This window comes from Trachinotus anak, unplaced genomic scaffold (assembly GCF_046630095.1).
Source record: "Trachinotus anak isolate AG129_WGS33_773 ecotype Australia unplaced genomic scaffold, CSIRO_AGI_Tana_v1 ptg000023l, whole genome shotgun sequence".
Classification (NCBI taxonomy): domain Eukaryota; kingdom Metazoa; phylum Chordata; class Actinopteri; order Carangiformes; family Carangidae; genus Trachinotus; species Trachinotus anak.
In genome coordinates, this window is record NW_027273874.1 from 8,793,693 (window position 1) to 8,819,805 (window position 26,113).

Here is a 26,113-nt window from a genome sequence, read left to right on the forward strand (position 1 = left end):
GCCTGAGTTGCATGATTTCTGCAGGTTTTAAACTCGGCACCTCCCTTACTCAGTGTTTCATCAAATTGAGTGAGCCCATGGTGTCTTTGAAGAGCTTGATGGTAGAACCAGCATCCTGGTGCAACCCCTGCTTCCACCATGATGATGTTGGCCAATTGCCACTGCTCATTCCACTGTATCCAGATTCACTGGGATGCTGCTTCTGACTTCTTGGTAATGTTATCTACCAACAACTTCCTAGCCAGTCCTTCAGTTCTGAGCAGTCAAAGACCTCTGCAGAGCAACTGCCATGTGTAGCCACTGCAGTCAACTTCCACCGGCACATTCCTTGCCTTTCATTCATTATGTTGGCTCTCGAGGATGGGTCCCTCATATATATTAGCTTGTGCTCATCTGCCTCCTCCACCCTCTCTTCCAAGGGTACTGTAACCATGATAAGAACCACCTTCTTGGTACCTTTGGACCAAAGGGTGACATTAGGTCTGATGCTAGTGTGGGCTGTCTCATCTGGAAAGATGAACTGCTTCTTAAGGTCTGCCTGTATCTCCCAATTGCATGCTGTGGCTAGGACCCTTTTGCCCCTAATCTTTACTATTGCACTCTCTACTGACCCGAGAAAGTGGATATAATGAAGGCCATTAGAAAGTTTTCTTGTCTTCTCCACACCGCCATGACCAGATCCTGACACAGTTGGCTGTGTCAGGATTTGGTCATGTCACCACTGGAATTTTCCATCTGCCAAAGTTGACTGACATGAGAAGAGTACATGATTAAGATTAGCTGACTTGCAGTGTTCAGTTGCTGCTCTTGGTCAACACCCATGTGTGCAGGTTTAGCAGAACATCACAAAAAAAACTGGATCCAGTATTCTTCCATGCTGCAGATATCCTGCCAGGCCAGTGCTCTCTCTCGCATGTTTTCCCACCTCTTTTATCTGCACTGCTTGTTCATGGCCACAGCTTTTATATGTTGGCTTTCCTCCTCTGTTTTGCAGACCTACCAATGCACCATGCCACACTCTCTTACACATTTTGGGTTAGCCGTGTTCCATCTTGTCCTCATGGACCAACCCTAGCTATCCTACTCTGATGATCCCTCTCTGAGTGCTCTACTGGATGACCACTTGTAACCTGTTATGGCCTCATTGTTTGCTGGGCATACAGCAAACACTTACATCTCAATTACTGATGTTACTGGCAGCTCCAACTTGCTGACTGTGCTGTACAGGTCAGTGGACCAGGTCCTTTTCGGGATGCCCAGCCACCTCCTTAGGTAGGTGTTCATCTTCCTCTCCAGCCCCTCAACAGTGGAGATGGTACCTCATAAATGGCATTTTCCAGAGCAGTGTGGGAAACATCCCGAATTGATATCCCCAGGCCATACACTGCTGGGTAGGCTGCTTTCCTCCAGAGATGTCATCCAGGCTTCAGTCTGACTGAGGATCTCCTTCACACTTTGCTTGTCATTGAGATGCACCCTTTACCACTTCCCCAAACTTTCCACCAGTTTCTCTTGGACCATTGGTATGATGTCCTTTCGGATCTTGAAGCCATTCCCAGTACCAGGCTTCTGGATATTGCAGCTTTGAACTTAATCCTTTCCCACTTGTTAAGAATAACCAAGTCCTCCAAAACTTTGAGGAGGTCCATTGCTGTGGAAAGAGCTGCAAGAGCTTCTGGATTCACTCTGTGACATGGTAGGTCATTGCATAGGCATTACTTTGATCAAGCCATGGTTATTGTGGTTCCTCTTCACATCTGAGACAGCCAGGTACCCCTGGAATGCCACCTTTCTGAACTGAGATGTCCATTGATCAACAGCTGTCAGCCTCCTTACCAGAATCCCAAAGATTTCGTCTTCCATATTGAGGAGTGAGATGATATGGAATTGTTTGAACTCCTTTGAGTTTTCTTCTATAGGAATGAAGTACCTCTCAGCAACCAACCAGTCATCAGCAAGTTCTTCATAATGCCATGATGCCCTGTCCCTTTGGATGAATTTTCCTCAGACTTGACTTGACTGATGTTCCTCTAGACAAAGTTCTTAACTCCCTGCCAGCTTGGTTCCTCTACTCTGAAGGGGACTGTCGGTGCAACCGGCTTGATGAGCTTCTCCAATGCTTCCAAGCTGTCCTCTCTTCTGGGGTCACTGTGGCCTTAATGAAGGTGCTCCTCCTGCCCAGAAGTTTTGACATGTATTTGAATTGATTCCTCATAAAATCCACCCTTCCCTTCATTCGTCGCTTCCTGTCCCTGCAGTGATGCACTCCCTGAATTTGTCTCGGATTTTGGTGAGTGCTGTTTTCTCATCCTCTTGCAGGGTTAAAATTGAGCCCTCTGTGTGTATTATTGTACTACTACTATGACCACTTACAGGAAGCAAGGAAGATGGGGCAGGAGAGGCTTGGCTTCTTTCCCTCTGAGACTGAAAGAGAGACAAATGGGCAAAAAGGGTTCATTTAATAAAGCCAGTGAGTGATAATTCACACTGAAAACTTAAATTACCTGAAGGAAATGGAATAACTACTTCTTGAAAGTTTGAATTATTAAAAATAAGCTGCAGTTTTTTGTTTTTCTTTGTTTTGTCTTGTTTATTTCCCTTTCCTTTACAGTGTGTAAACCATATACTCCTGTCTCTTAGCAATGATACAATATAAGTTTACACCTGAAACTACAAATGAACACATGGGGCAAAGACAAAATCCCAACAGTTATAGCTGTTGTAACCAGATGAACATCTCTGATGGAAACCCTGTCTCCCCAGAAATTGTTCATGTAGTGAGAATTTTTTTTAATGAATGTTTCTGCAGGGTCATAATTCATGTTTAATGTATCTAAAAATGTTATTGACATACAGTCAGTAAAGGTGAGGAGAAAACAGTGGCTGTATAAACAGAAGGCAACTCACATTCATCAGTCATCTGATTTTATGTTTTTATGTTTTTTTATGGTGATGATGTTTTTTATCATTTAATCTAAACATTCAGTGAAGCAGTAAAGGTGGATAAAAAAGCCGTGAGACATTTAAGAAAAAGTGTCATGTAAAGAAGATGCAGAGGAGACAGAGAGTTAATAATCAGATGAACCTCCTTTTTCAGCCTCTCCACTTCTCTCTCAGCTTCCGTTCTTCTCTGTGTCTCCTGCTGCAGCTTCCTGTTGGCCTCAGTCTGGTTTCTCTGCAGCTGGGATTGAACAGAGACATGGAGAGAGACTCAGTGTGAGAACGGTTTTTGATGTAAAAAGGATTTTCTCTTAGCTCAGTGTAATCTTGAGCTTGAGATTTTTTATAAATAAGTGAATGAGTAATAAATTTAATGGCCTCTAATGAACATAATTTCTCATAAGCCCTAGATGAGAAGGTAAAAAGAGAGATAGAGACAGCTCATTGATTGCAGGGTCGTAACTAACGTTTATTGTATCTAAAAATGTTATTGACATACAGTCAACGTACAGTTTATAGAAATCTTAAAGCACTATGTTGAAGTTAGTGAAAGATTGTCATCTTGTTACCTATTTTATAAATTCAACTGTGACATGAGAGACAATGTTTTTGCTTTATTTCTGTTTTCTCTAACCAAAGTGCTTTGTCTCTTCACCTTACACTGAACAACATGACATTACAAAATTCCTGACACACTACAATAATGTTCTGACACAGGACATGAAGAATTAAGCTTCAGTATGGTAAATTAACATCACAGAATTGAGTATGAGAAAACAAAAGGGGGATTTAAAGGCAAGCCAAAAAGCCAAAAAACAAATAAACAAGCAAACACAAACTTAGGTTGCTGTATAGAAATGTTTAAAATATACAAATCTGAACCTCCTTGGTCTTGGTCTGTAACTGGGTCTCCTTGTTCTTCATCTCTGTCTTTGGTGTTTCAGACAAGAACTGGACACAACATTTAAGAAAAAATCAGTGTCATGTAAAGAAGATGCAGAAGAGACAGAGAGTTAATAATGATGAGATGAACCTCCTTTTTCAGCCTCTCCACTTCTCTCTCAGCTTCTGTCCTTCTCTGTGTCTCCTGCTGCAGCTTCCTGTTGGTCTCAGTCTGGTTTCTCTGCAGCTGGGATTGAACAGAGACATGGAGAGAGACTCAGTGTGAGATGAGCTGTTTGACTTTCTTTGACTGATTAAACACAATCACACCTCAGGCAAAAACTCAAAGGTCAGCTTCATCAAACATCAGAATTTATGTTTATGTGAACCTCTAGATGAGTTTTTTTGCACTGATGTGCTTTAATGTGAAAAAGGATTTGACTCATTCTAGTCTCAGTCTTGACTAAAAGAGTGGAGATGAAGATAAAGACCAGAATTGGACAAGACTCACTGGAAACACTCAGCTGTCAAATGTTAGTTTATGTATGTATGTTTGCCAGAAATGTGCTTCTTATTATTTAGATATTTGAAAGACTTACTCCAACTGTTCAAATCAACTAAAGATAAAATTAAATAAGCTTTAAGGAGGAAGTGAAAACAGATAAAAGGAGCCTGAAGAGAAAAATACAAATGAACCTCCTCTTTCTGGGTCTGCAGCTCCTTCTGCAGAGTCTGAACTTGGTTCTCAGCGTCCTCCCTCCTCTGCTGCTCCTCCTGGAGCTTCTGCCTGGAAATGATCTTCCACTTAAAGTGAAAGACAAAGAGGATTAGAGACAACAGAGGCTGACATGTCTCTTGTTAGGGAAAGTGGCAGAACAAACCGCACTGTGAGAAATATCACGATGATCACTTACTGGAAGGAAGGAGGACCGGGCTGGAGAGGCTCGGCTTGTTTCCACCTGAAACAGAGGCAAAGGACACACGTTGTTTCCATTAAGCATGTGAGGGATAAAGTGAAACCTGAACGACATCAAGCCTATGGAATAACTGCTTCTTGAAGGTCTGGGTTGTTAAAAATCAGCAGCGGTTGTCTTAGATTTTTGCTCGTCTTTGTTTTGTCTATGTCGAAATAATCAATTTCCTGTCATGACAGTTTGTTAGCTTGGTTATCTAGAATAAAAACAGGAATCAATAATATTTTTAAGATAAAGAGTTGAACCTTGTGTTCTTCCTCCAGGGTTTGCAGGTTGTTCTTCATCCTCTGCTGCTTCAGCTCAGCTTCTTTTTCTCCAAACTGAAACAACATGGAGACAAGGTGAGAGACTTTTAAACTTTATACGTTAAACTACAAATGCACATGACAGTTACAGCTGCTGTAAGTTCATGCAGAATATATCCAGAGAACATTTACTGACAACACAGTTTATAGAAAACTTAGCATCTGGTTAAAGTTCGTCCATCGTCTGTTACATATTTTATAAATTCAAGTGTAACACGAGACACAATGTTTCTACTTTTTATATGTTTAAAGAAAACTGCCATTTTCTTTTTGTTTGTTTAAAATCACTGCATTCAGGGAAACTAAACAAAAATCTGTTGTGTAAAAGTAAAAAATCTGAACCTCTGTGGTCTTTGTCTGGAACTCGGCCTCCTTGGTCTCCATCTTTGTCTCCAGTGTTTCTACTTCCTGCTCAGCTTCTTCCTTCTTCCTCTGCAGTTCTGCCCTGCTGGGACCCTGAACCATATCAAGACATGTGACTGAACATACTGTACAGATTCTCGCTGATGTTTTCTGTATGTCTTTATTTTCATGCTGTGGTTGGTAACATGGTTACTCCTCAGTGGAGACTGAAGAAATTCAGATCTTCTCTGCTATCTCAAAGGAGTTTTAAATCGAAAGCAACTGGACTTGGTTATTTGTCTAGGAAGACGTTTCACCTCTCATCCAAGAGGCTTCATCAGTTCTTTCTCGCACCTGACCAAGCTGGGACTGGTCCAACTATTTGGTGTGGAGACCCAGGTATTTAACCTCTGGGTTGTTTTTCTTTGAGGTTAAATTGTTCTCCTGGGAAGGGACGAAAGGGCAGCATTGTAAATTGGAGATAGGTGGTGTCTGAGGCCTCCTCCCCTGTTGAGGGATGGTTTCACTACTTTCACATAGATGGCTTCTTTCACTCCTCTTTCGAACCTCTTTTTGGACATTTGGTCTTTAGTCTTTAGTCTCATCATGTTTGACCAGATCCTGTCTTTCTTTATTTACCGGTTGCAGCTGCTGTTGCTGTTTTCTTTATCTCCTTGGAAATACTTTTATTTTGTAGTTTTTTCCCCTTAAAATAATGTGTTTACTTACATGATTTTTCCTTTTTGCCACTTTTTCCTTGTTCATATCCTCAATTTTCAGTGTCTCTTCTGTCATCAGCTGCTCTTGTTCTCTTTCTACTTCAGTGGAAAACTGAACTTCAGCTTTGTTCCATTTAGACCTGTTGTTCTTCTGTCCTTCATCAGTTTCATCCCATCGGCCTCTCTTCGTCTCTGTGTAGAAATAAAACAGTAGAATTAAAGAATAAAAGGTCACAGTATATCAGACACATGATTTTAAAAATGAAACACCTGACACTTGGATCAAATAAGATTTAATTTAAACAGCTGCACATCTGACTGTGAAATTCTCTGTCCCCACCACTAACTCCCTCCCTCCTTTGAAACCAGTGTTGTTTCTTAAGCAGCGATGATGTGATGATGATGAAGGAAACTCCGCTGACACCGTCTTGCTTGTATATAAAGGGGTTTATTACAAAGAAGTCCAGCATCAAATCAAGCACCATGGATTGCCTGAGAGAGGAGTCGAAGCCAATATGAATCTCCTCTGAATAACTGCTCTACCTCCCCGTCTATATAGGCTGGTTGTTTTCGTGAACCTAAGGTAAAACATATGGTTTCTGTAAATACAGAAAAAGGGCTTGCTTACATAAGATGAGGGAGTCACCCATCTCCCAGTGGCACCTAGACCTTTTGACCTAAAACCTTTTAGCTAAGGTCCTTAAATCTTTTTACCCTAGTACCTTCTGACTAAGGCCATTAAATCTTATTGACCAGGGGACTCCTAGCTAAACATACCAAATCCATAAATTCACACAACATAACATACAGAACTCCAGATACTACACCAGTCACATTAAAACATGTAAGGACAACTTGACATTAACAAAGCACTGCACTTCATTTGTGACTTACTGATGTTTTGGCTCCTCTTCCACAAAAAAAACAAAAGTGAAATAGTAACCATGATGGAAACAGCTGAAGTAACAGCTAAACCAATCATAACAGGAAAAAAACTGGACTTGACCATAAAGAAATCATCTGAAATGATACAACACAGGAGAAAATTGCATTTTTTAAATAATATACAGGCTTGGCTATTTTAAATTAAAACTGGAATCTCATTATAAAAATACATGACATTCTACCTGGAACATGAATGTGTGTCTCTCTGGTCTGGTTGATGATCTTCTGTTGGACTCTACAGGTGAAGCTGTTGCTGTGTCTCTTCTCCACAGTCACTCTGCTGCTGACAGTATAGAGGCCATCAGGACCTCTGACTGTCTCTGTAGGTCCAGCAGGGAGGAGCTTTCCCTCACCGTCCAGCCACAACACCTCCGGCTCTGGGTACCAGCCTTTAGACTCACACTGTAACACCACTCCTCCCCTGTCTCTGTCAATCCCTGCTAAACTGATGACAGCTGAGGAGGCAGCATCTGATGCTGAGCAATGGGAAAATAAACAATGGCCAGTCATGCAATCACCAAATGAATTATTAAGAAACATGCACAATTGTAAATGTATAACTGTAATGCTAATAATTATATACGGTAAAACATAATCATTGCATTTAAAATAATTTTTATTTACAACTCTATTTAACCATGAATAATCATTTTGTTGTTTAAAGCCAGAGTATCAGTATTTTACTTCTAACCAGAAATAGATTAACACACTTAAGAGAACCTAATTATTACACACTTCAAACAAGACACACTCATTTTAAATTGCACGACTGCCATCTAAAGCTGGACCTGTCTTGCTTAACTTGATGCAAAGTCATCAATTAGAGGGTTAGATCCTAATTTTAAATAAATCTGTTCACAACACTTCCAAAATGACTCTGGATTAACCAGACGTTGCCTTGCAGACTTCAGATGTTGAATTTTGTGGTGTGGTAGAAGGGTGCCCAACCTTTTGCGCATGCCACATTTACTATTTATATTTTTTAACTTCATGAAGCAATTAACATTTGAAGAACATGATGAACAACCCAACAATAATCTGGATGCTCAAATGTTTGCATAAAACCACTCCTTTAACCAGGTGTGAAAATATCCCCTGCCACAACCCAATATCAAGGGCTGAAGGCTGGGTTGAATTCTTTGCTTTTGATGGAAAAAATAAAAAAAATTATTCGCTGGAAACACTGGATAAAACTACACCAAACTGCACACACAGTGTTTAACTACTTACCAACAACAAGCTCAATGAAAGTTTCTGTATTCTTGCTTGGAATATAGCATTTGTATTTCCCCTGATCAGCAGGTTTCACTCTGGAGAGTTTCAGTGAGATGTTTCCCTGCTTCAGTTCATCAGTGAACAGTGATGTTCGTCCTGAGTAGGATGGATTTTTCATATTTATCAGGTCCTGACCAGCACGCCACACGTAGACAAATCTGGGATCCAGCTCAGACCTCGTCCACTCTAACGTCATGGCAGCAACATCCTCTGCAGGTTCCAGGTGACATGGCAAAATGATGTCATTGCCAACTGTTGCCACTAGTGGTTGAGATGGACCAATTAAGTGAGACTGACCTGAGAAGAAAAGAAACTATGTTGTTTGTTGTTTTCTCACAATACTTTTGCATTCCCCCTCAATGATTTTAGTGTTAAGTGTTACAGTCCTTTCTTTTTATATTCAATGTTGTCGCGGCTGATAAGACCCAATGAGGTACATTGCAACCCTGGAGTTTTACTAAAACGGGGCCAGTTTCTAAAACACTCCTTTAAACAAGGCTGGAAACTCTGGAGTAGTGTATATGGGAGGCAAAAAGATGCATTTGAAAATGAAAATATACAAGTGTAGACAGGCGTCTACACTTGTATATTTTCAGTGTGTATTCTGCTACCAAAATAAAAATCTGAACTTTTTATTTAAGTGTTTTAAAGGTGGTAGCAGGTTCCTTGGTTTCAGAGCCTTTTTGCTAAAAACTGTGAGACCAAAAGTGTTGGTTGTAATTATCCAAGCCTGTCTTTTAGAAATTGTGTTCACATACAGTTCAGCTTTTTTCACTAGCCTTAATGAAGTGCTGTGAGTTCCTATACATAACCATAAAAATTTGTATTAATGCTGCAGTCACTTCAAATGGAGAATATACTTGAAGATAAGATATTTTAGAGGAAAACAAGTATATTGTCTGAGAAAATTTTACAGATACGTTCAGTAGCAATGTATGTACAACTTACCAAATACGTAAATAAACAGCATTTCCTCTTTTAATATATTTATATCAAAAATATTGACTACAGGGACTTTAACCTAGTATTTAAGAAATCACTACAATTTGGTAATTATATTTGATCCAAAGCAGAAGAGTAATCTTATTTAAATCTACTGTACGGTGAAGTTACCTCTACAATAGTGTATTAGGAGAAGATGGAGGAGCAGAGCACTGATGGTTGTGAATGGAGATTGAATGGACACTCCAGACATCTGAGGAAACATTATGCAGTTCTGAAAATGGACACAAACCATTAATACGTATATGAAAATTATGACTATTTGGAAAAGACACTTTTGAACTGGTGTTTAGGTAAAATAAGAAGTCCAGTCAAACATAAACTCATTCCTGAGCTGATTTCAAAGTAAAATATATTCTCCTCATCTTGTGTGTTGAATAATTTTACTACACAATCCCCCAATAAAGTTCACATCTCCTCTGATTTTTACTGGTAGCGACACCAAACAACAAAAAATGACGAACTTGCTCTGTGTTTTTAAAGTAACATATATAATCATATTTCTTCCTCTGAATTTCAACAAAATCCTACAACTGTGAGAGCACCTTCACATTTTTACAAAAGTAATTAAAATATATCCATTCTTTCACTTTCACCAGCACAGACAGTCGATTTCCAGTCATGCAAACTTTGCTGCTGTGTAATGTGCAATAGTTTCACTTTTGTCAACACATACAGACCTATGAAGAATTCTGTGGTAGTTAAAATTGTGTTTGCCTAAACTGTACTGTGGAAAACTACTGTTCCTTAGTGAATTAAAAAAAAAGAATGCACTGATGTTGACAGATTTGTGTAATATTTTAGCCGATGCAGGAACCCTTTCTATGATACAGTTTGTCCACAGCAAGTCCATGTCTGTAATAATTCATGTGAGACAATAAAGACTCTTAACATCTGACAGTTGGGTGTGAAACTACCCCTCCTGTTCAATTAACAAAAAATAATCAGAAGCTGATTAATTTTGAAATGATAACAATTAATAACTGATAATATTTACCGTTCATTTGAGATGCATTCCATGTACAGATCCAACTTTAGTCTGTTACAATAAATAGTTGTCGTCAAAAGACAGACCCAAATTTATTCTAGGATGTGAAAAAGTCTCAAATAGAAGCAAAATTATATTCTGAAGACAACGTACCTGTTGCATGACGTGTGGATCATTTCAACCGACTTCAGGTGCAAAGTCTATAAATCATTTATTGACTCATGACCTTATCTCGCTCAAAGCATGCACTGGATTTAGTTCATATCTCAAATCATATAAAGCTTCCAAATGTTCAAATTAACCCAGGCAGTATTTTCCTGAGTGTTTTATTTATTCTTTTTTTAATTTTCTTTGTTTTGTTTCCTTTTAGTTTGGAACAAGCAGAAAGATCAGAAACAGGGCTCCTCAATTTAAATAAAAGTGGAAGATGCAAAGAGAAATTTAAGTTCCGATTAACTATTTATGTAAATGTTCATACTAATTAAAGTCTAAAACTGGCAACATATCAATTAATAAATTGAGCTACAAGCATGATATCCATAATTCAGTTTCATTTTGGGTGCCTTTATGAGCAGCTGACCTTTGAGCCTGTTGCCAGGTAACTGATCACTGTTAAAATAATACAACAGCAGTAAAACCCATCATGAAACGTAACAGTGTTTCTTTATTGTTACCTGAAGGAAAGTTCATAGCTGTTATTGGGTCTTTAGCTGACCAATTTCAATTCAAGGCACAACAGGGTTGTACCACTTGAAGGGGGGTGCTCATTGATCCCCCTACTGCAAATGGATTTGGTTGCATCGCACAGATTAGGCTGACCAGATGGTGCAGCAAGGTAGCCTACTTTAATATAACACAATTTTCTTCACCTACACAATAATCAGTCTGGTCCTTGGCCCTGAAATGCTCAGGGCCCACTGGGAATTCTCATGACCCTCCTGATAACCACTCCAATACTGGTAGTCATAACTACATGAGCACTCAGTACTCATTGGTCAGACCACACACATTTAGAACCTGTTTTTATCTCGACTACACACTTGTGAAGTTTCATGACTTCCGGTTGTGATGCTATCACAGTGACAAATCTGTCCAATGACACACAGACTTATAAAGTACTAAAAATCAGCTCTGTAGTATTTCCTGCTACAGCGGGGGTCTCCAAGAGGGGCAGGGATGGTTGGTCTGGCTTGACGGGATCATTCTATTTCAAGACTAATGAAGCCACTGAGACTCTGGCCCCAGCTTTTGCACCAACATGAGAAATAAACTGCACAGGAAGAGGAAGTCCTCACCTACATCAAACTTAGGTTGTATTTCAGTCTGATGCTCAGTCAGCAGCAAGACAACATGGAGGTCACAGCTCCCTGCTTCAGACTGAGTGAGTTCTGAGTGCCATGTTTCTTCTTTTTCCACCCTCAGTTTTACTCCTGCACATCTGTGGCTGATTTACAATATTGTTTATCCAGTGATGCTTGAATTTATTCTGCTGGGGACACAAGGTCAGAATCATTATACTCAGAAAAGTGGTGAGTAACTCAATAAATGTTTTTTTTAACATTTTGCATTTGTTTGTTTTTTTTGTTTTGTTTCACCATTCTCTCCATCTACAGATGGCCTCAACATGTCTGTGATAGGATTTCGCCTCCTACAATTTAGATTTATACACAAATGAACCTGTTGACAAATTTGACCTGAAGTTAAATAAGATGAGTTAATGTTATATTGGTAGTAAATACCAGAATGTATCTTGCAAAAACACCAGTTTAACTCTACCTATAACAAAGTTGACATTTGTCTATTTGTTTTAATTTAGTTCCTCTTGTCATATCTGTCAAAATGAGCAGCTTTGGATGTTTAATTTGGAAACAGTAGAATAATACTTAATTTTTCTAATTTTCAGAAGCAGATTTTCTTCGTATCACTCCAGACCATCTGCAGTTCTTTGAATACGAGTCTGTCTCTTTTCATTGTGAGGGGACTGATGATTCCACTCAGCTGAGAGGGACCAGGAACACTGAGAAATTTACTCCAGTATGCGTCATGAAGAGGATGTCATTGGGGTCATCCTGCACCATTGATAAAATCTATCCAGAAGACAGTGGAGAATACTGGTGTGAGACTGAAAGAGGAGAGAGAAGCAACAATGTCAACATCATGATAACTGGTATATTTATTATTTTTCTGAAGCCACTGCATCTATTTTGAACTCATAATAATCTGAGGTGTCGCTTGTAGTTTGTCCAGAGAGAAAATCAACTCATAATGACTATGATAATATATAGTTTTGCAGAACCATGCAAAATGTGCAGGGAAATTGTTGCTTCTCATTTGTGATACTTGGCCTTTTTAATTGTTTGAAGGTTTATTGTGTTTTATTTTTATCAATATTGCAAATTGTAGATAAAATATTTCATAGTGATGGATGTCTTCCACCCTTATTCATGGCCCCTCTTTAAATTAGAATAGTAATTATTACTTATGTGTTTGGTCTTTTTCTACCTGAACAAAGTGAAAAACTTAATTAAAACTGATTCAAGTGATTGTGTGACAGTTTGTTTCTCAGCCTTTGTTGCTTCCAGGAATAATATCAAGGCACATATATCTATGATTAGAGAGAAGATACACCACTGTACATTTCTAATTCTTTTTCGATTGATTAATCCTTTGGCTCTGTCAGATTTTTTTATTCTGTGGATGTTCCCGCCTGTTATATTATGTGTAACCTTTATTCTTGTATCTTTATTCGATACATTTCAATTTTCCCCTCACTTTTCTAAATTCTCTCCAATATTCTATTGTGAGTAATTCCAGGTTTGATCGTAAAACATTTCACTTTTTCAACATGTTCTTCAGCTGGTTCTGTGATCCTGGAGAGTCCTGCTCTTCCTGTGACGGAGGGAGATGATGTGACTCTGCGCTGCAGAAATAAGACGAATTCCACCCAGTTTAAAGCTTATTTCTACAAAGACGGCCAATTAATACACAACGGAACTGCAAAGGAGATGAAAATTAATAATGTTTCCAAGTCTGATGAAGGACTCTACAAGTGCAGCATCCAGGGTGTTGGACCGTCACCAGAAAGCTGGCTGACTGTGAGAGGTGAGACTTAACAATGTTACAAATTATAGGTGATGTTGTAACCATAGTTTAGTTTTGGGAGATCTTTACATACCATCTGGGCAAACATGTGACTTCATAGAGTTTCAAAGTGACAGTTTCCCCACATAATGTGAATATTTACAGATGTTTGTGCAATGTTTAAACATGTTAATATGTTTTTCACCTTTTTATGTTAGAAAAATAGGAAAATTTATACCACGTGTCATTTGCCATGTTGTAGCACATACTGTTCCCATCACCTCTCCACCATCTCATAAAGAGCCCGTCTCCCATGACTCCGACTCCCCTGAAGTCTTCATCCTGCTGTGGATCGTTGTCACTGTCTTAGTGGTGGCCCTGGTGCTGCTGGTGGGGGTGGGATTCCTTCATGTTAGGAAACACAGAGGTACACATAAGCAGCTGTTTCTGCCTATAATATACTGTAAGTAAATAACTGCCAAAGAAACATGGCAGCACGTTTTTGGTTTGAGGATCAAAGTCAAAGTTTTTCTTGTGGTGGTACCTGGTGGAAAATTAGTTAGTGTTAGTAGTAATGTTTCCTTTGTTTTCATGAAGAACATCTAACACTGCTCCCTCTTATCCATATTTTAATGTTGTTAAATGTTGTATTCACAAACTCACAGTTCCATGTACCAAAGAATTTACACTAATAGGTTTTAAGCAGATTTATATTTTTCATGCCCATTTGTTCACTTTAAAATTAGAGACAAGAACTGGAAGAAGTTCATAGGTCTGGTTTTACACATTTAATAACTTGTAACTCGTCAGCGTGGACAATGTCTCTAGTTGTTCAGAAGTGCAGGAAACACAGGATGCTTTAAGAATTGTCCACACTGTTTTTAAAAAAGCTGAATTTAAACTCCTTTTCTGTTGGTGTCAGTGTTTTTGCTTTTCTATCCATCAGTTGACTCAAATACACCAACAGCAGGTGAAAACTATCAAACAGGTGAGTCACACATTTTTTATCCAATCTGCCACAAATGAACATTGTTAAAAAGCATACAACTTTTTTTGCCTAAATTAAGACTGAATGTTAGTTTTAAAAAGATATGAATGGGCTATATGTATGTATAACTGAACGGTCTTCCTGCCAGCTTTCTGCTGGTGTGTATAATAATTTCATGCCTTTTCTTTTGTGTTTTAGTCTCTGGAGAGGACGATGCAGACGATCCAAATGATGTGAAGTATGCCGTTGTCATCACAAAACCAAAGAAGGACAAAGGTTTATTTTTTTGTTTTATTTGTTCTTTTCTTTAACATGATGTAAGGAACACGAGACTTAGTTTTACATTTAACATCTTTAAGAAGGTCATTGACTGATGAAATTAAAAAAGGAAGACGATGTGAAAGTGGCAGTTGAAGAGGTTGAAATGTGCTGCAAAGCAGGTTTGACGTCTGAATTATTTTTGCTTCCTCTCACTGTGTCTGTTGTTCCAGACGCTGCAGATGCCGGTGATATATTGAGACCCTGCATCAAGAGAAACCACAGCAGAGAACCACAGACAGAAAATGGTCAGAGGCCCGTTGACCCTTTTAGTCTGTCAGCACGACTATTTATGATTAGCTCTTCATCTGTCTGTCTGTCCCGTTCAGATGAAGATGAATCCTCACATCAACCTGTTTACTCCTCTGTGACCATAAGTCAGACTCCACCCGCTGTCCAGCCTGGTGCGTATGATGTTTCAACATTACATCTTTTCCTGGTATTTTCCACATGTAACCAAGAATTATCAGTCAATCATTTAATTTGTGAAAGAAACAACAAAAACACATGGATGATTAAAAAAATGGATTCATGACTGTGATAAATGAAGATTTAGGGAGCATTAAGGGAGCATTAAGTGTCAGCTCATGTTTTTCAAGAATTATCTTTATTCCTCTTCCCACATCAAAAAATAAAACAAATTCAAACAAACAAAAGAATGTAAGTGTATGTTCTAAAACTGCATTTTATACATCTTATTGTACCTCAGTCTACCTCTGATACACCCAGAAGGTACCATAAAGCTGTGTTGAATTGAAATCCCTTAAATTGAAACTGTAGTTTGTTTGGTTGAGAAGTTGCTTTATTATGGTGTATTTGTACTATTGATGGTTTCTACTATCGATTTGTCTCTTTGCCAAAGCATCTGGTTTATTTTGAATCTCTATGTTCTCACACTTTAGACCCTGCCAGAGGCTTCATGTAATTTCACCACAGAAAAGGGGTTGAACAGAACTAATAAAAAGCGAAATGCTAAAGAATTTAAGATGGTTAATGCTAACCAGTGTTGTGACAAAAAATAATAGGTTTGACTCAGAGGCGTCTGGATAAGAGGTGACAGTCATCATACAAATAACATGGGATTCTCTTGGCAGTGATGACTTTGTTCATGTAATCCTCTCTGTCAGATTATGATATATTTTTCTATATTAAGATAAAATGTGAATTCTACTTGTTTCCAAAGCACAATCAGGACTGTCCAGATCCACAGAGACCCGGAGCCATACAGCAGCCAAAGACCCAGGTTTAACACAGGAGGATATTGTCTACTCAGCTGTCCAGGTGAGACTGACGGTCATTATGACCTCCAGATGGAAATACTACTGCTACTACTACTACTGCTACTAATGAAAATGATAATAATACTTTATTTGTATTGCATTACTTTTACAACACAGAAATCACATGCATCAAGTGCATCACATGAAAGACATAAATGAACATAAAATATGTTAAAATCATTAAAACGTGTGCTTCTCTTCAAAAATCCTCATGGTCATGTTATAAGACCTGAACAAGCCCAATTCAGTGAAAAAGGCCTGAGACATGGTGGGAAGCCCAATGAAAAGCCCCGAGTTTGGAATAATTTACCACAGATAGTCTTTATGTCTTCTGTCTTACAGATCACAAAGAGAAGAGACAGCCGACTGAAGAAATAAAGAAAGAGACTGATTTCTTGATGAAGTGACAAGTAATAATTCCTGTTGATGTTTTAGAATTGTATTTGTACATTTTAAGCATATGTAAGAACTGAATTTTGAATTACATTTATTACAGATAACAAACTCTGCGATCACTATAAGAAAAACATTCAGTCCAGTGTTGTCTTACAGTACATCTATATCACTGCAGTGTCCAGCCCCTCAGCTCTCCTGCAGCTTCCTGATGGATGATACCAGAAGACAGCAGACCTACTACCAATCAATATGTTATTCTGTGGCATCTATTTATTAATGTCAGTTTTTGTTGAACCAGAAAGAAAAAAACAGGACATTTTCCTATGATACTAAATGGAAATGTAACAATAAATCTTACATTTGTATTTTAACATTTTTTTACTCAAGTAAAAGTGGCGGCAAATCTTTCTTTAACAAGGCCACCGGTCAGAGGATAAGACAAGAAACCTGAAATTGTTTGTCAGATTATACATTTTTCTTCATTCTGATGTTTGATGTGAACATTAACTGAACCTTCTGACCTGTATCTGCACAGTTTTATGTATTGCACTGCTGCCACACATCATAAACTTCATCCAGTACAGATGAGCATTCACTGGGTTAAAGCCATACTAATGCAAAATATTAACAATTGCTAATAGAAGCTAATAGCTACTTACATCCCATAACCTCCACCATTTATAAAAAAAATAAATAAATAAAAAAAAGCTGTAATGTGACTGGTTCCTCAAACTAAACTTTTTTTTCATTGCAATAATCAGTAATATCCAGTGTGTGTATTCACAGACATTTAGAGTGTAGACAGCAAATAGAATATGTCTGATCTGTTATGAGACACATGAACAAAGAAAAGGAAAGATTTTGGGAATAATATTTATTTAGCAAAGAAATATACAAAAAATAATTATCATCACTTCCACTTTCTCAAACTTTATTTCATTTTTACCTGCATTGGACTTTTTCTCTCATCTTGTTTTTTTCTCTTTGCTGCTTTTTTCTGTTTCTAAAAGGTTTTTTATGTCCTTGTCCAAATTATTTTTCTGTTAAATTACTTTTTCTCCTTCACCATCAAACACTAAACTGAACTTTCCTCATTGGTCTGTGTCCCCTCAGTCTTTGGCTCTGTCTCTGTTGATTCCCCCAGCCCATCCTGAGGCTTTGAGCTGCCACTTACAGAGTCGGTATGATCACCTTCATTCTAAAAAAAATGTTCTGCTACAGTTGGATCAGCAGAACTTCCTTTTGTTTCCGTCTGTGGTCGAGGTTTTGTTCTGTTGGTTTCTTCCTGAGGTTATCTCGTATCTCGTCCTGCCTGGGTCTCATCTTCTTGACCTTCTGGCTCTGTTGAACCCTGACCTTCTGTGGCAGTAGTTGCAGCCTCTGGTATCTCTAAATTTCCCCTGTTCACATTCTGCTGCGACTGGTGTGTTTCCTCCTCTCTCTGACACGGACGGCCTCCTTCTTCACTTAAAGATCTCGTATTATTTTCTTCTAATTCATTGTCCAGATTCTTTGTTTCCTCTGCTACAATTGGATCTACAGAGCTTCCTCCGTCCGTCACACTCTCTCTTTCTGCCAGCTCCTCTGCATGTCCATCTCCACTCATCTCTCCATCCTCTGTCCCTCCTGTTGGTCCTCCTCCATCCTCTGGACCCTGACTCTTCTCCAGCCCTTCTTCAGTAGGCTGCTCTGGTTTTGTTTCTGTCTGTGGTAGAGGTTTTGTTCTGTTGGTTTCTTCCTCAGGTTTTGTGTCTCGTCCTGCCTGGGTCTCATCTTCTTGACCCTCTGGCTCTGTTGAACCCTGACCTTCTGTGGCAGTAGTTGTAGCCTCTGGTGTCTCCTCTAAATTTCTCCTGTTCACATTCTGCTGCGACTGGTGTGTTTCCTCCTCGCTCTCACATGGACGGCCTCCTTCTTCACTCAAAAATCTTTCATTGTTTTCTTCTTCTTCGTCGTTTTCCAGATTCTTTGTTTCCTCTCTGTTTTCCTCCCTGCCTGTTTCTGTTTTTACCAGAAACTCTTGTTCTGAGCTGTTATTTACAGAGTCCCTCGTCTTCTCTCTAACTCTCTGTGGTTCTTCCTCCTCATGGTTCTTCTCTGTGTGCAGAAAAAAAGTCAATAGTATTTGCACAAAATATATTTTACCATAAAACTGTAACAATTATAAGAGAGACATTAGCTGAAAAAACACATGAAAAAAATACTAAATGTACATAATACATAAAAACACTAAATGTTCTGTAAAAATGACATGATGGAAACAGATGTGTGGAACAGCTGTAGTCTCCTTTTCACTGGCTCCATTTAAAGAGGCTGTAAAACAACAGTGGCTAAATAAATGGTTTTTAATTTTAAAACAAAGTGTTCTGTAAAAACTGCAAATATATAAATCCATCCCTGTCTGATGAATTAATAAAATTCCAAGTGACCAGTCAGAAATGTCTTGTGGCAGATTATTAAATCTGACTGTCTGTGTGTGATGCTATCGATGCTGCTGAAACGAGCTTTCCTGTCCTGCTGCATTACAAAATAAGACCTTCAGTCGTGATGAAAAAAGGGAATTATAGACAAGCATAGACATCACATGTTAAAACAACTAATACTTTTCATGTAGGCCTTCATGCAGATGTTTTATGATCAGAAATCTTTGCCCACAGTATATTGTAAAATTCAATGAACTGGGACAAAAACAGATGATTGTTATGTTTGAATCGTTATTGTCTGATAACAGGTTACAGACTTACTGAGTTTGTTTTGTCTCCATCTGCACACAACATAGACAAGAGCAAGAATGATCATGAGGCCAGCAAACAAACCGATGATGGTAGAAGCCGATGGTTTGGACGGGTCCTTGAAGAAATCATCTAAAGTGAAAAACACAAAACAATATATTTATTTTGAACAAGACAACAGTAATTTGGAGCTTAAAGAGTGAACATATAATAGCTGATATTAAACCTGGAACTTGAATGTGTGTCTCTCTGGTCTGGTTGATGTCCTTCTGTTGGACTCTACAGGTGAAGCTGTTGCTGTGTCTCTTCTCCACAGTCACTCTGCTGCTGACAGTATAGAGGTCATCAGGACCTCTGACTGTCTCTGTAGGTCCAGCAGGGAGGAGCTTTCCCTCACCGTCCAGCCACAACACCTCCGGCTCTGGGTACCAGCCTTTAGTTTTACATTCTAGCTCTCCACTGCTGACTGTGGACATGTTGATGACAGCACCTGAGAAAGGTCAGAGAATATTTGACATAGGTGTATTAAAAATGTATTGACATAAAACTCCATCAGTAGTGTTGCTGTTTTTGCTCTGGCCTGCCTAGATAATGAAAACTGATTCTAAAAAGTGTATTTCCACTTACCAACGATGAGCTGAACAGAGTAGTCTGTTATCAGCCTTGGAATAAAGCACCTGTATGTTCCCTCATCAGTCAGCTTCACCTTGGAGAGTTTGAGTGACGTGTCTCCTTGCTTCAGCTTGTCTAGTGACACTGACGTTCTTCCCCTGTAGGACGGGTTCTGATCAACCAGGTGGTCTCCACCAGATCGCCATACATGGACAAATCTGGGGTTCAGGTCAGGTCTTGACCATTCCAGCATCCCAACACCAGCACCGCTGCCAGGCTTCACGTGGCATGGCAGAGTGATGTCATCACCGACCATCGCCACTATTGGCTGCGGTTGACCAGTCTCCTGAGACTCACCTGAGGAGGCAGCATCAGTTTTATAATTTGATTGGTAAAACTTGACTGAAGTGATTTTTGCTACATTTTTGATGAGAAACTAATTTTGAAGTTCAGGTTTAAACTTTTCAACATTTCTCAAGGTCTGCATACACACAGGAGCAAGTTAGGATAAGTGTGAGGCTTAAATTCTAAAAAAAAATCTCGATATTAAACTTTTACCATCATATCATTTGTTGACACATTACCTCCATTGAAGCGTGTTAGGAGAAGAAACACAACAGCATGATGGACAATCAAAGTGCAGAGCGCAGTGAGTAGAGATTTACAGGGAAGTCTGTCCATCAGGTGAAGGTCTCGCAGCGCTGAAAATCAAAATAAATCACTGATTAAATTCACAAAAAGATCATTCAGATAAAAAAAGTTTAAATGTAAAGATAATTAACTATTGTTATTAAATGTGATAAATAAATGCATGAGATCTGCCTTAAAACCATTAACGTAGGCTACAACTTTGATACAGCTTTTAAAACATTAAATTATTAAATAGCATGAATTTACAGGACATTTTACATCTAACTGTGAATGCAATATGTCAACAGGTCTTGTAAGAAAGAATATTTAATGTGATGGGAAACTTACTTTTATTCCAAAAAGGTACAGTTTCCCTTAAAAATGATTTCCTACCCCTCAAGTGATTTCTCCTGATCCAGCAAGTCCACTGATCAGTGTCCAGTCTTATCTGCAGCCCCAGTTAGATTCAAGTCCGTTGACTGATTTGAAACTTGCTCAGTGTCTTAGTTAATGTGTTACACTTAATAAAAGGCTGCACTTTGATCCGGTTGCTAGGCAGCTGATCAGGACCAATATAAAATACTACAGCTGCAATGACAACACTTTATTTATTGTCTTCAGTAGTTTGATGATGGGTCTGCTGGTCTCCAGCAGGGGGCAGAGTCGGGCGACTTCATGTTCCCACCATCTGTCCCAGACCAATAAACCACTCATGGATCTTCTCCTGATGGTGCAGAGTATTCACACGTCACCTCCAGCAGTGGGCGTTGATGTGTTGTAAAAAAACTGGAGGGTCAAATCATAGGTGGTTAGCAACAGGAAGAATGAATTCTGTTTGTATCTTGTGGAATTTTAATGCACTTATAGCAACTTTCAAACTTTATCATATAGCACAGATTATATTTTCAGGAACAGGAGAAAGAAGATTGTTGCACTTTGTTGTGATCATTGCTGTCTGCAGCAGAGTCGGTTGCACCACTGGGAGACACCAAAATCAGAATCTTTCAGAAATGGAAACAAGTGTAAAAACAGAAGTTTGATCAATCTGCACCTTCATCATTTGATATACTTAGAGGGCCAAACGCTGCACAGAGAACTACAGCTCAGTATCAGTTCTTTTCATCACTTACTGCACGTCTCCCTCACAGAGGTGTCAGAGCTGAAGCTGCTTCACAGCAGAGGTGACCTGCACAGGAAGAGGAAGTTGTCAGCTCAGTATATTTAGCCTGAACACAGTCGAGAGTTTAGACGGAGGAGAGGAAGGTGACATGGAGGTCAGAGCTCTCTGCATCAGACTGGGTGAGTCGTAAATTTGTCTTTTTATCAACATTTCTTGTTTTAGTTAACAATAAATAAAAATGAAGATATGTCAACATACAATTTAATAATTCCTCAGAAATTCTAGAGATAAATGACTAGGTTGTAAATAATGTATAATTTGTGTCAGGTGTCCTTTAGAAAGGCTCTATGCCAAATCATGTTTTCAAATGATTTAAGGCATTGAATTAAATCATTCAATGCTGTTCCTTTATTATAATGTACATTTTTATTTAAAATTTCAGGAAGGTTATAAAATGAGTGAAAATGTCTCTACAATGATAATATATTTTAAGTGATTAAATATAACCTCTCTCCTCTCCAGTGTTGATGCTGTTGGTTGCACATGCGCAGCAAAGTTATCCGCAGACATCCGGTAAGTACAAGACGCTGAACACCTACACCTACACCTACAACCTTATGACTGCCAGCCGTGCAGGCAGGCTGAGCTAAACCTGCTAAATCCACGTTCTAGTTTCAGTGCTGGAACCTGAATAACAGGAATTTTACTACTGAGGGTCATCTAGGTTTCCAAAACTTCAAATTTATCTCTCTTTGTATCTTAGCTTTGCTGCCTTGAATTTAATAGCATTTCTTCATTAATTAATAATTATTATGATTAAAAGATTTTGCTGATGGACAACAAGGAGTTCTTTTAAAGGAGATGATCTAATTGTTTCGTTGTTGTCTCTTTCGTCTGAATTCATGTCGTTCTGTGTCTCTTAGTCTCCGATGCAGACGTCCGTATCGTCCCATCCAGACTGCAGCTCTTTGAGTACGAGTCGGTCTCTTTCACCTGCCGGGGGTTTAACCTCTCAGCCGGATGGAGCGTGAGAAACATCAAGGAAGTCATTCCAACATGTTTGACCTCAGTGACCTGCACCCTTAACTATGCCTTTGTGTCAGACAGTGGAGAATACTGGTGTGAAGGCGCAGGAGGAGAAAGAAGCAGCACTGTGAACATCACAGTCACCGGTACGTTGATTGTATGTCGACGACAGTGATGCTGCCTGGAGCCCCTCAGTCTGCCTGTAAACACTGTGTAATGTTGTCCAGGTGGATCTGTGATCCTGGAGAGTCCAGTGCTGCCTGTGATGGAGGGAGAAGCTGTGACTCTGCGCTGCAGAAACAGAGCCACCTCCTCCAACCTCACAGCTGATTTCTATAAAGACGGCCTCTTCATTGGCTCCAGCTCTACAGGAAAAATGACTATTGCAAGTGTTTCCAAGTTTGATGGTGGCCTCTATACGTGCAGCATCTCTGGAGCTGGAGAGTCGCCAGCGAGCCGACTCACTGTCAGAGGTAAATGTGTGTATGTGTTTCATGCCTCAGGTCGTCCGTACGTCCCGTCCTCGTGAATGTGATGCCTCAGTAACTCCTTGAGGGACTTTCTTCAAATGTGGCACTGAAGTTCACTTGGACTCAGAGATGAACCAATTCGATTTTTGTGGTTAAAGGTCAAAGGTGGAGCTCTCTGTGACTGCCTGACTGAACAGTTCACATGCCTTTGAACTACAACTGTACCAGCTGTCGGAGTCCTGATTCTATTTTTATCTATGATGTAAAAAGTTGCATGTGTGAGTCCAAACCCCACAGGTACATAACGGTCAGTCTTTAGACACAGGGTTCAGTTTGCTGCATGAACAAACTGCTGAAATGATTCAAATACTCTGTTCATTGTGAAACAGACTGAGACGTTTAATGCAGATGACCTGCAACATACTCTATGTGTTAATTCCTAACATGAAATAGTTGTGTGGTGTTGTTCAGGTGGGTCTGTGATCCTGGACGGTCCTGCTCTTCCTGTGACTGAAGGTGATGCTGTGACTCTGCGCTGCAGAAACCAAGGAACTCCCTCTGAGCTCCAGGCTGAGTTCTATAAAGATGGCCTCCTCATCAGGAGCAGCTCCACAGGAGAGATGACCATCGACCCTGTTTCCAAGTCTGATGAAGGACTCTACAAATGCAGCGTCTCTGGAGTTGGAGAATCAGCACAGAGCCCACTGACTGTCACAGGTAAAAATAAATGTATTTTTATATTACTGTGGTAATTCCACACATATGAATCTACATGTTTTTATTTTCAATGTTTTTTAATGGTGCAGCCACATCAGCTCTGTGCAGCTGCATGTGGAGCTGGAGTCGGTTGTGTTAACTGTTAACCTCCTACACAGTGTGCTCTGTGTAGGCAAGTGAGCCAGTCAGTACAAACTTGTGTAATGCAGTAAAACACTGAACTCACACAACTTAATTTTAAATTCTAGTCAGGATCTCAAAGAATAACGACTCAGTGAAGCAAGGTGAGGACCCAGATGCACAAGACACCGACAGCACAGGTAACAGTCACTGATCATGACGACAACAGACAAAACACAGCTGACGTCGATATTTTCTGATGGTTTTAACTTGTTGTTAAGTAACTAAGATCAAATGACTCCCAAACGTCTCATGACATCAGAGACCAACATTCTGGTTTCGAGAAAAAGCCGACAAAGAATTAGCCAGCACTGGGTTCTCTCATCAACTCGGTTTTCATTTCCAACTAAAATTTGCCTGCTGGGAAGGTTTAAAAACTATGACCAAGCAGGAAGCAGCAGCAGTTTGTAGTTAAATAAAAGAGCAACGACTGGTAATTTACTTGATGAATTACTTACAATATCGAACATCGAAATATTTCCTGATTAAATTTCTGGATGGATGGATTAATCATTGACGGTCTGGTACAAAGTAGTCTCCAACATACGAACCTACAAATCCCAGAAGTAAGAATAGTCACAACAACATAAATACACAAACTTGCAGTATTTAAGTTGTGGTCAGTATCAACAGACCTGCTGTTTTCTAAATACTGTCTTTAACTTCTTCAGTTAAAGAAGCTGCTGCGTGATATCGTTCTCTTGTCTTTCCAGCTTCTCGTGAAGGTATTGTTCTTCACCACCATTACTCCATCCTACTGTGGGTCGTTATCGCTGTGGTGTTGGTTCTGCAGCTGCTGGTGATTGGACTGCTTCACTGGAAGAAACAACTGGGTACTAAAATTATTCATAAGAACTGACTGGGGGAAAACAGTAATTTACTTGCGTTCATGGCTGCAGTGTATAAAATGTCACATGCTCAGAAAATAACCTGAAACCTGAATCCATTGTCCATGATCCACAGTCCATTTGTAGAATAAGCCTGATTTTTTTTATTTTATTTATATACATGTGTACATATTTCTAGTTTAAATTATTCTAAACAATCCCTCTGAAATTCTCGACAAGATGATAATGAACATTTTCCTTTTTGTTTCAGTCCTACTGGAGGTCCAGCTGAATGATCCAAACAAGGACCAGCACTCTGTCGTCAAACAAGATAAGAAAAAGAGGTATAAAGAAGGTAAAGAAGACAAGAAGAGGAAGGGTAGTTTCATTTGAGGTGAAGTGCTAAATAAGTCATTTGTCTGCATTCAGAGTTCAACAGTAGTAGATACAGGTCACACGGGTTTGAGAACCACTGAGTGAGCAAAGTCACATCATCTCACCCGGTGTTTGGCTTTAGACTCTGCAGACGCTGCTGATAGTTTGAGCGTCTCTGTTTTGAGAAAAAACCACAGACAGAAAAAGGTAAGAGGCCTCTTGACCTCTGCAGCTGCCTAAATATCAAATATCATTCTCATGGTACGTGAAAACCATTATGATGTCTTACAGATCACTGAGAACAGAGTCACCAGAGTGAGGGAGATGGACTGTTTGACCTTGTCTTGAATAAATTTGTAAATTTTCAGTACTTTAATATTTACAGGGGAGTTTGATTGAATCCACTGCTCAATAAAAGTTTTGTCTTCTTTCTGTGAGTTAATATATAGCAAACCACAAAAGGTGTGCTGTAGATTGCAATTATTGTGTTTAACTTTCTATCACATTTATTGTTTCTTTTTTTCAATTAAAAAAACCCCAATATGTTTATGTATGTAATATGTTTTACCACATCATACAATAAGTGCTACTGTTTCATAAAAAAATTAAGTAGCAAAATACTTTTATAATATTAAATACAGTAGTTTACTGTTTTTAGATTTTGTGAAAATAGCCTACAACACACTTTAAATATCAATTCCCTGAAAACACTGGGACAGTTTAGAAATATGCTTTTAAATCTTTGAAATTATCATAATCTTTCTGAATGTAAGAGTTGTCATTAGGAACTGATTTCTGATTCTTTGCTTTGTTTTCTTTCTGCTTTTGTAATCTCTGCATCATTGAGAATAAGGGTCATCCCTTAATGTGTCTCTGAGAAAATAAATAAAGGTTGATGACGATGATTAAGTTGAACTGTTACTTGATAAATTACAAATCTCCTCCTCAAACACATGATGAACACTAATAAAACACCCTCCACTGCTCCC

At 39.1% G+C, this 26,113-nt stretch overlaps 3 protein-coding genes and 1 long non-coding RNA gene across 11 annotated transcripts in view; 3 read left to right on the forward strand and 1 right to left on the reverse strand.

Annotated features, from left to right (window-relative positions):
• The window catches only part of LOC139607006 (butyrophilin-like protein 1), a 26,055-nt gene extending 4,958 nt beyond the window's left edge, over positions 1 to 21,097 (reverse strand). For 2 of the 5 annotated variants that reach the window (XM_071459543.1, XM_071459540.1), the window contains exons 1-14: positions 10,382 to 10,431; positions 9,496 to 9,598; positions 8,338 to 8,679; positions 7,290 to 7,583; positions 7,057 to 7,182; positions 6,173 to 6,354; positions 5,444 to 5,557; positions 5,042 to 5,116; positions 4,737 to 4,781; positions 4,519 to 4,626; positions 3,974 to 4,069; positions 3,823 to 3,891; positions 3,086 to 3,181; positions 2,374 to 2,424 (exon numbers count right to left, since the gene is read on the reverse strand). In XM_071459543.1, the coding sequence (XP_071315644.1) occupies positions 2,374 to 2,424; positions 3,086 to 3,181; positions 3,823 to 3,891; positions 3,974 to 4,069; positions 4,519 to 4,626; positions 4,737 to 4,781; positions 5,042 to 5,116; positions 5,444 to 5,557; positions 6,173 to 6,354; positions 7,057 to 7,182; positions 7,290 to 7,583; positions 8,338 to 8,679; positions 9,496 to 9,589 (1,692 nt within the window). In that variant the 5' untranslated portion in view covers positions 9,590 to 9,598; positions 10,382 to 10,431. Of the gene's footprint in view, positions 1 to 2,373; positions 2,425 to 3,085; positions 3,182 to 3,822; positions 3,892 to 3,973; positions 4,070 to 4,518; positions 4,627 to 4,736; positions 4,782 to 5,041; positions 5,117 to 5,443; positions 5,558 to 6,172; positions 6,355 to 7,056; positions 7,183 to 7,289; positions 7,584 to 8,337; positions 8,680 to 9,495; positions 9,599 to 10,381; positions 10,432 to 19,393; positions 19,658 to 19,794; positions 20,137 to 20,363; positions 20,481 to 20,757 lie in introns of those variants that run through there. The other 3 variants (XM_071459542.1, XM_071459541.1, XM_071459544.1) reach the window with 3 other exon arrangements.
• Positions 12,290 to 14,316, forward strand: LOC139606613 (low affinity immunoglobulin gamma Fc region receptor III-A-like). Its single transcript, XM_071458873.1, has 4 exons — positions 12,290 to 12,539; positions 13,229 to 13,474; positions 13,716 to 13,880; positions 14,264 to 14,316. Exons 1-4 carry the CDS (start codon positions 12,416 to 12,418, stop codon positions 14,314 to 14,316), a joined length of 588 nt encoding a protein of 195 aa, XP_071314974.1. The 5' UTR covers positions 12,290 to 12,415.
• On the forward strand, positions 14,640 to 16,040 carry LOC139606843 (uncharacterized). The gene is made up of 4 exons (XR_011684701.1): positions 14,640 to 14,717; positions 14,933 to 15,007; positions 15,089 to 15,163; positions 15,943 to 16,040. It is a non-coding gene; the product is annotated as an uncharacterized lncRNA (long non-coding RNA).
• Positions 20,312 to 26,029, forward strand: LOC139607025 (low affinity immunoglobulin gamma Fc region receptor III-A-like). Of its 4 annotated transcripts, none has more exons than XM_071459578.1 (9): positions 20,312 to 20,428; positions 21,558 to 21,708; positions 22,052 to 22,102; positions 22,453 to 22,701; positions 22,783 to 23,028; positions 23,479 to 23,742; positions 23,991 to 24,062; positions 24,636 to 24,755; positions 25,021 to 26,029. In XM_071459578.1, the coding sequence occupies exons 2-9, from the start codon at positions 21,678 to 21,680 to the stop codon at positions 25,140 to 25,142; spliced, it is 1,155 nt and encodes a 384-aa protein (XP_071315679.1). In that variant the 5' UTR covers positions 20,312 to 20,428; positions 21,558 to 21,677; the 3' UTR covers positions 25,143 to 26,029. The 4 variants fall into 4 exon arrangements, with proteins under 4 accessions (XP_071315679.1, XP_071315680.1, XP_071315681.1 ...); XM_071459579.1 differs by having other exon boundaries at positions 23,497 to 23,742; XM_071459581.1 differs by lacking the exon at positions 20,312 to 20,428 and having other exon boundaries at positions 21,395 to 21,708; positions 22,453 to 22,556; positions 22,637 to 22,701.
• The last annotated feature ends 84 nt before the right edge of the window (positions 26,030 to 26,113 follow it).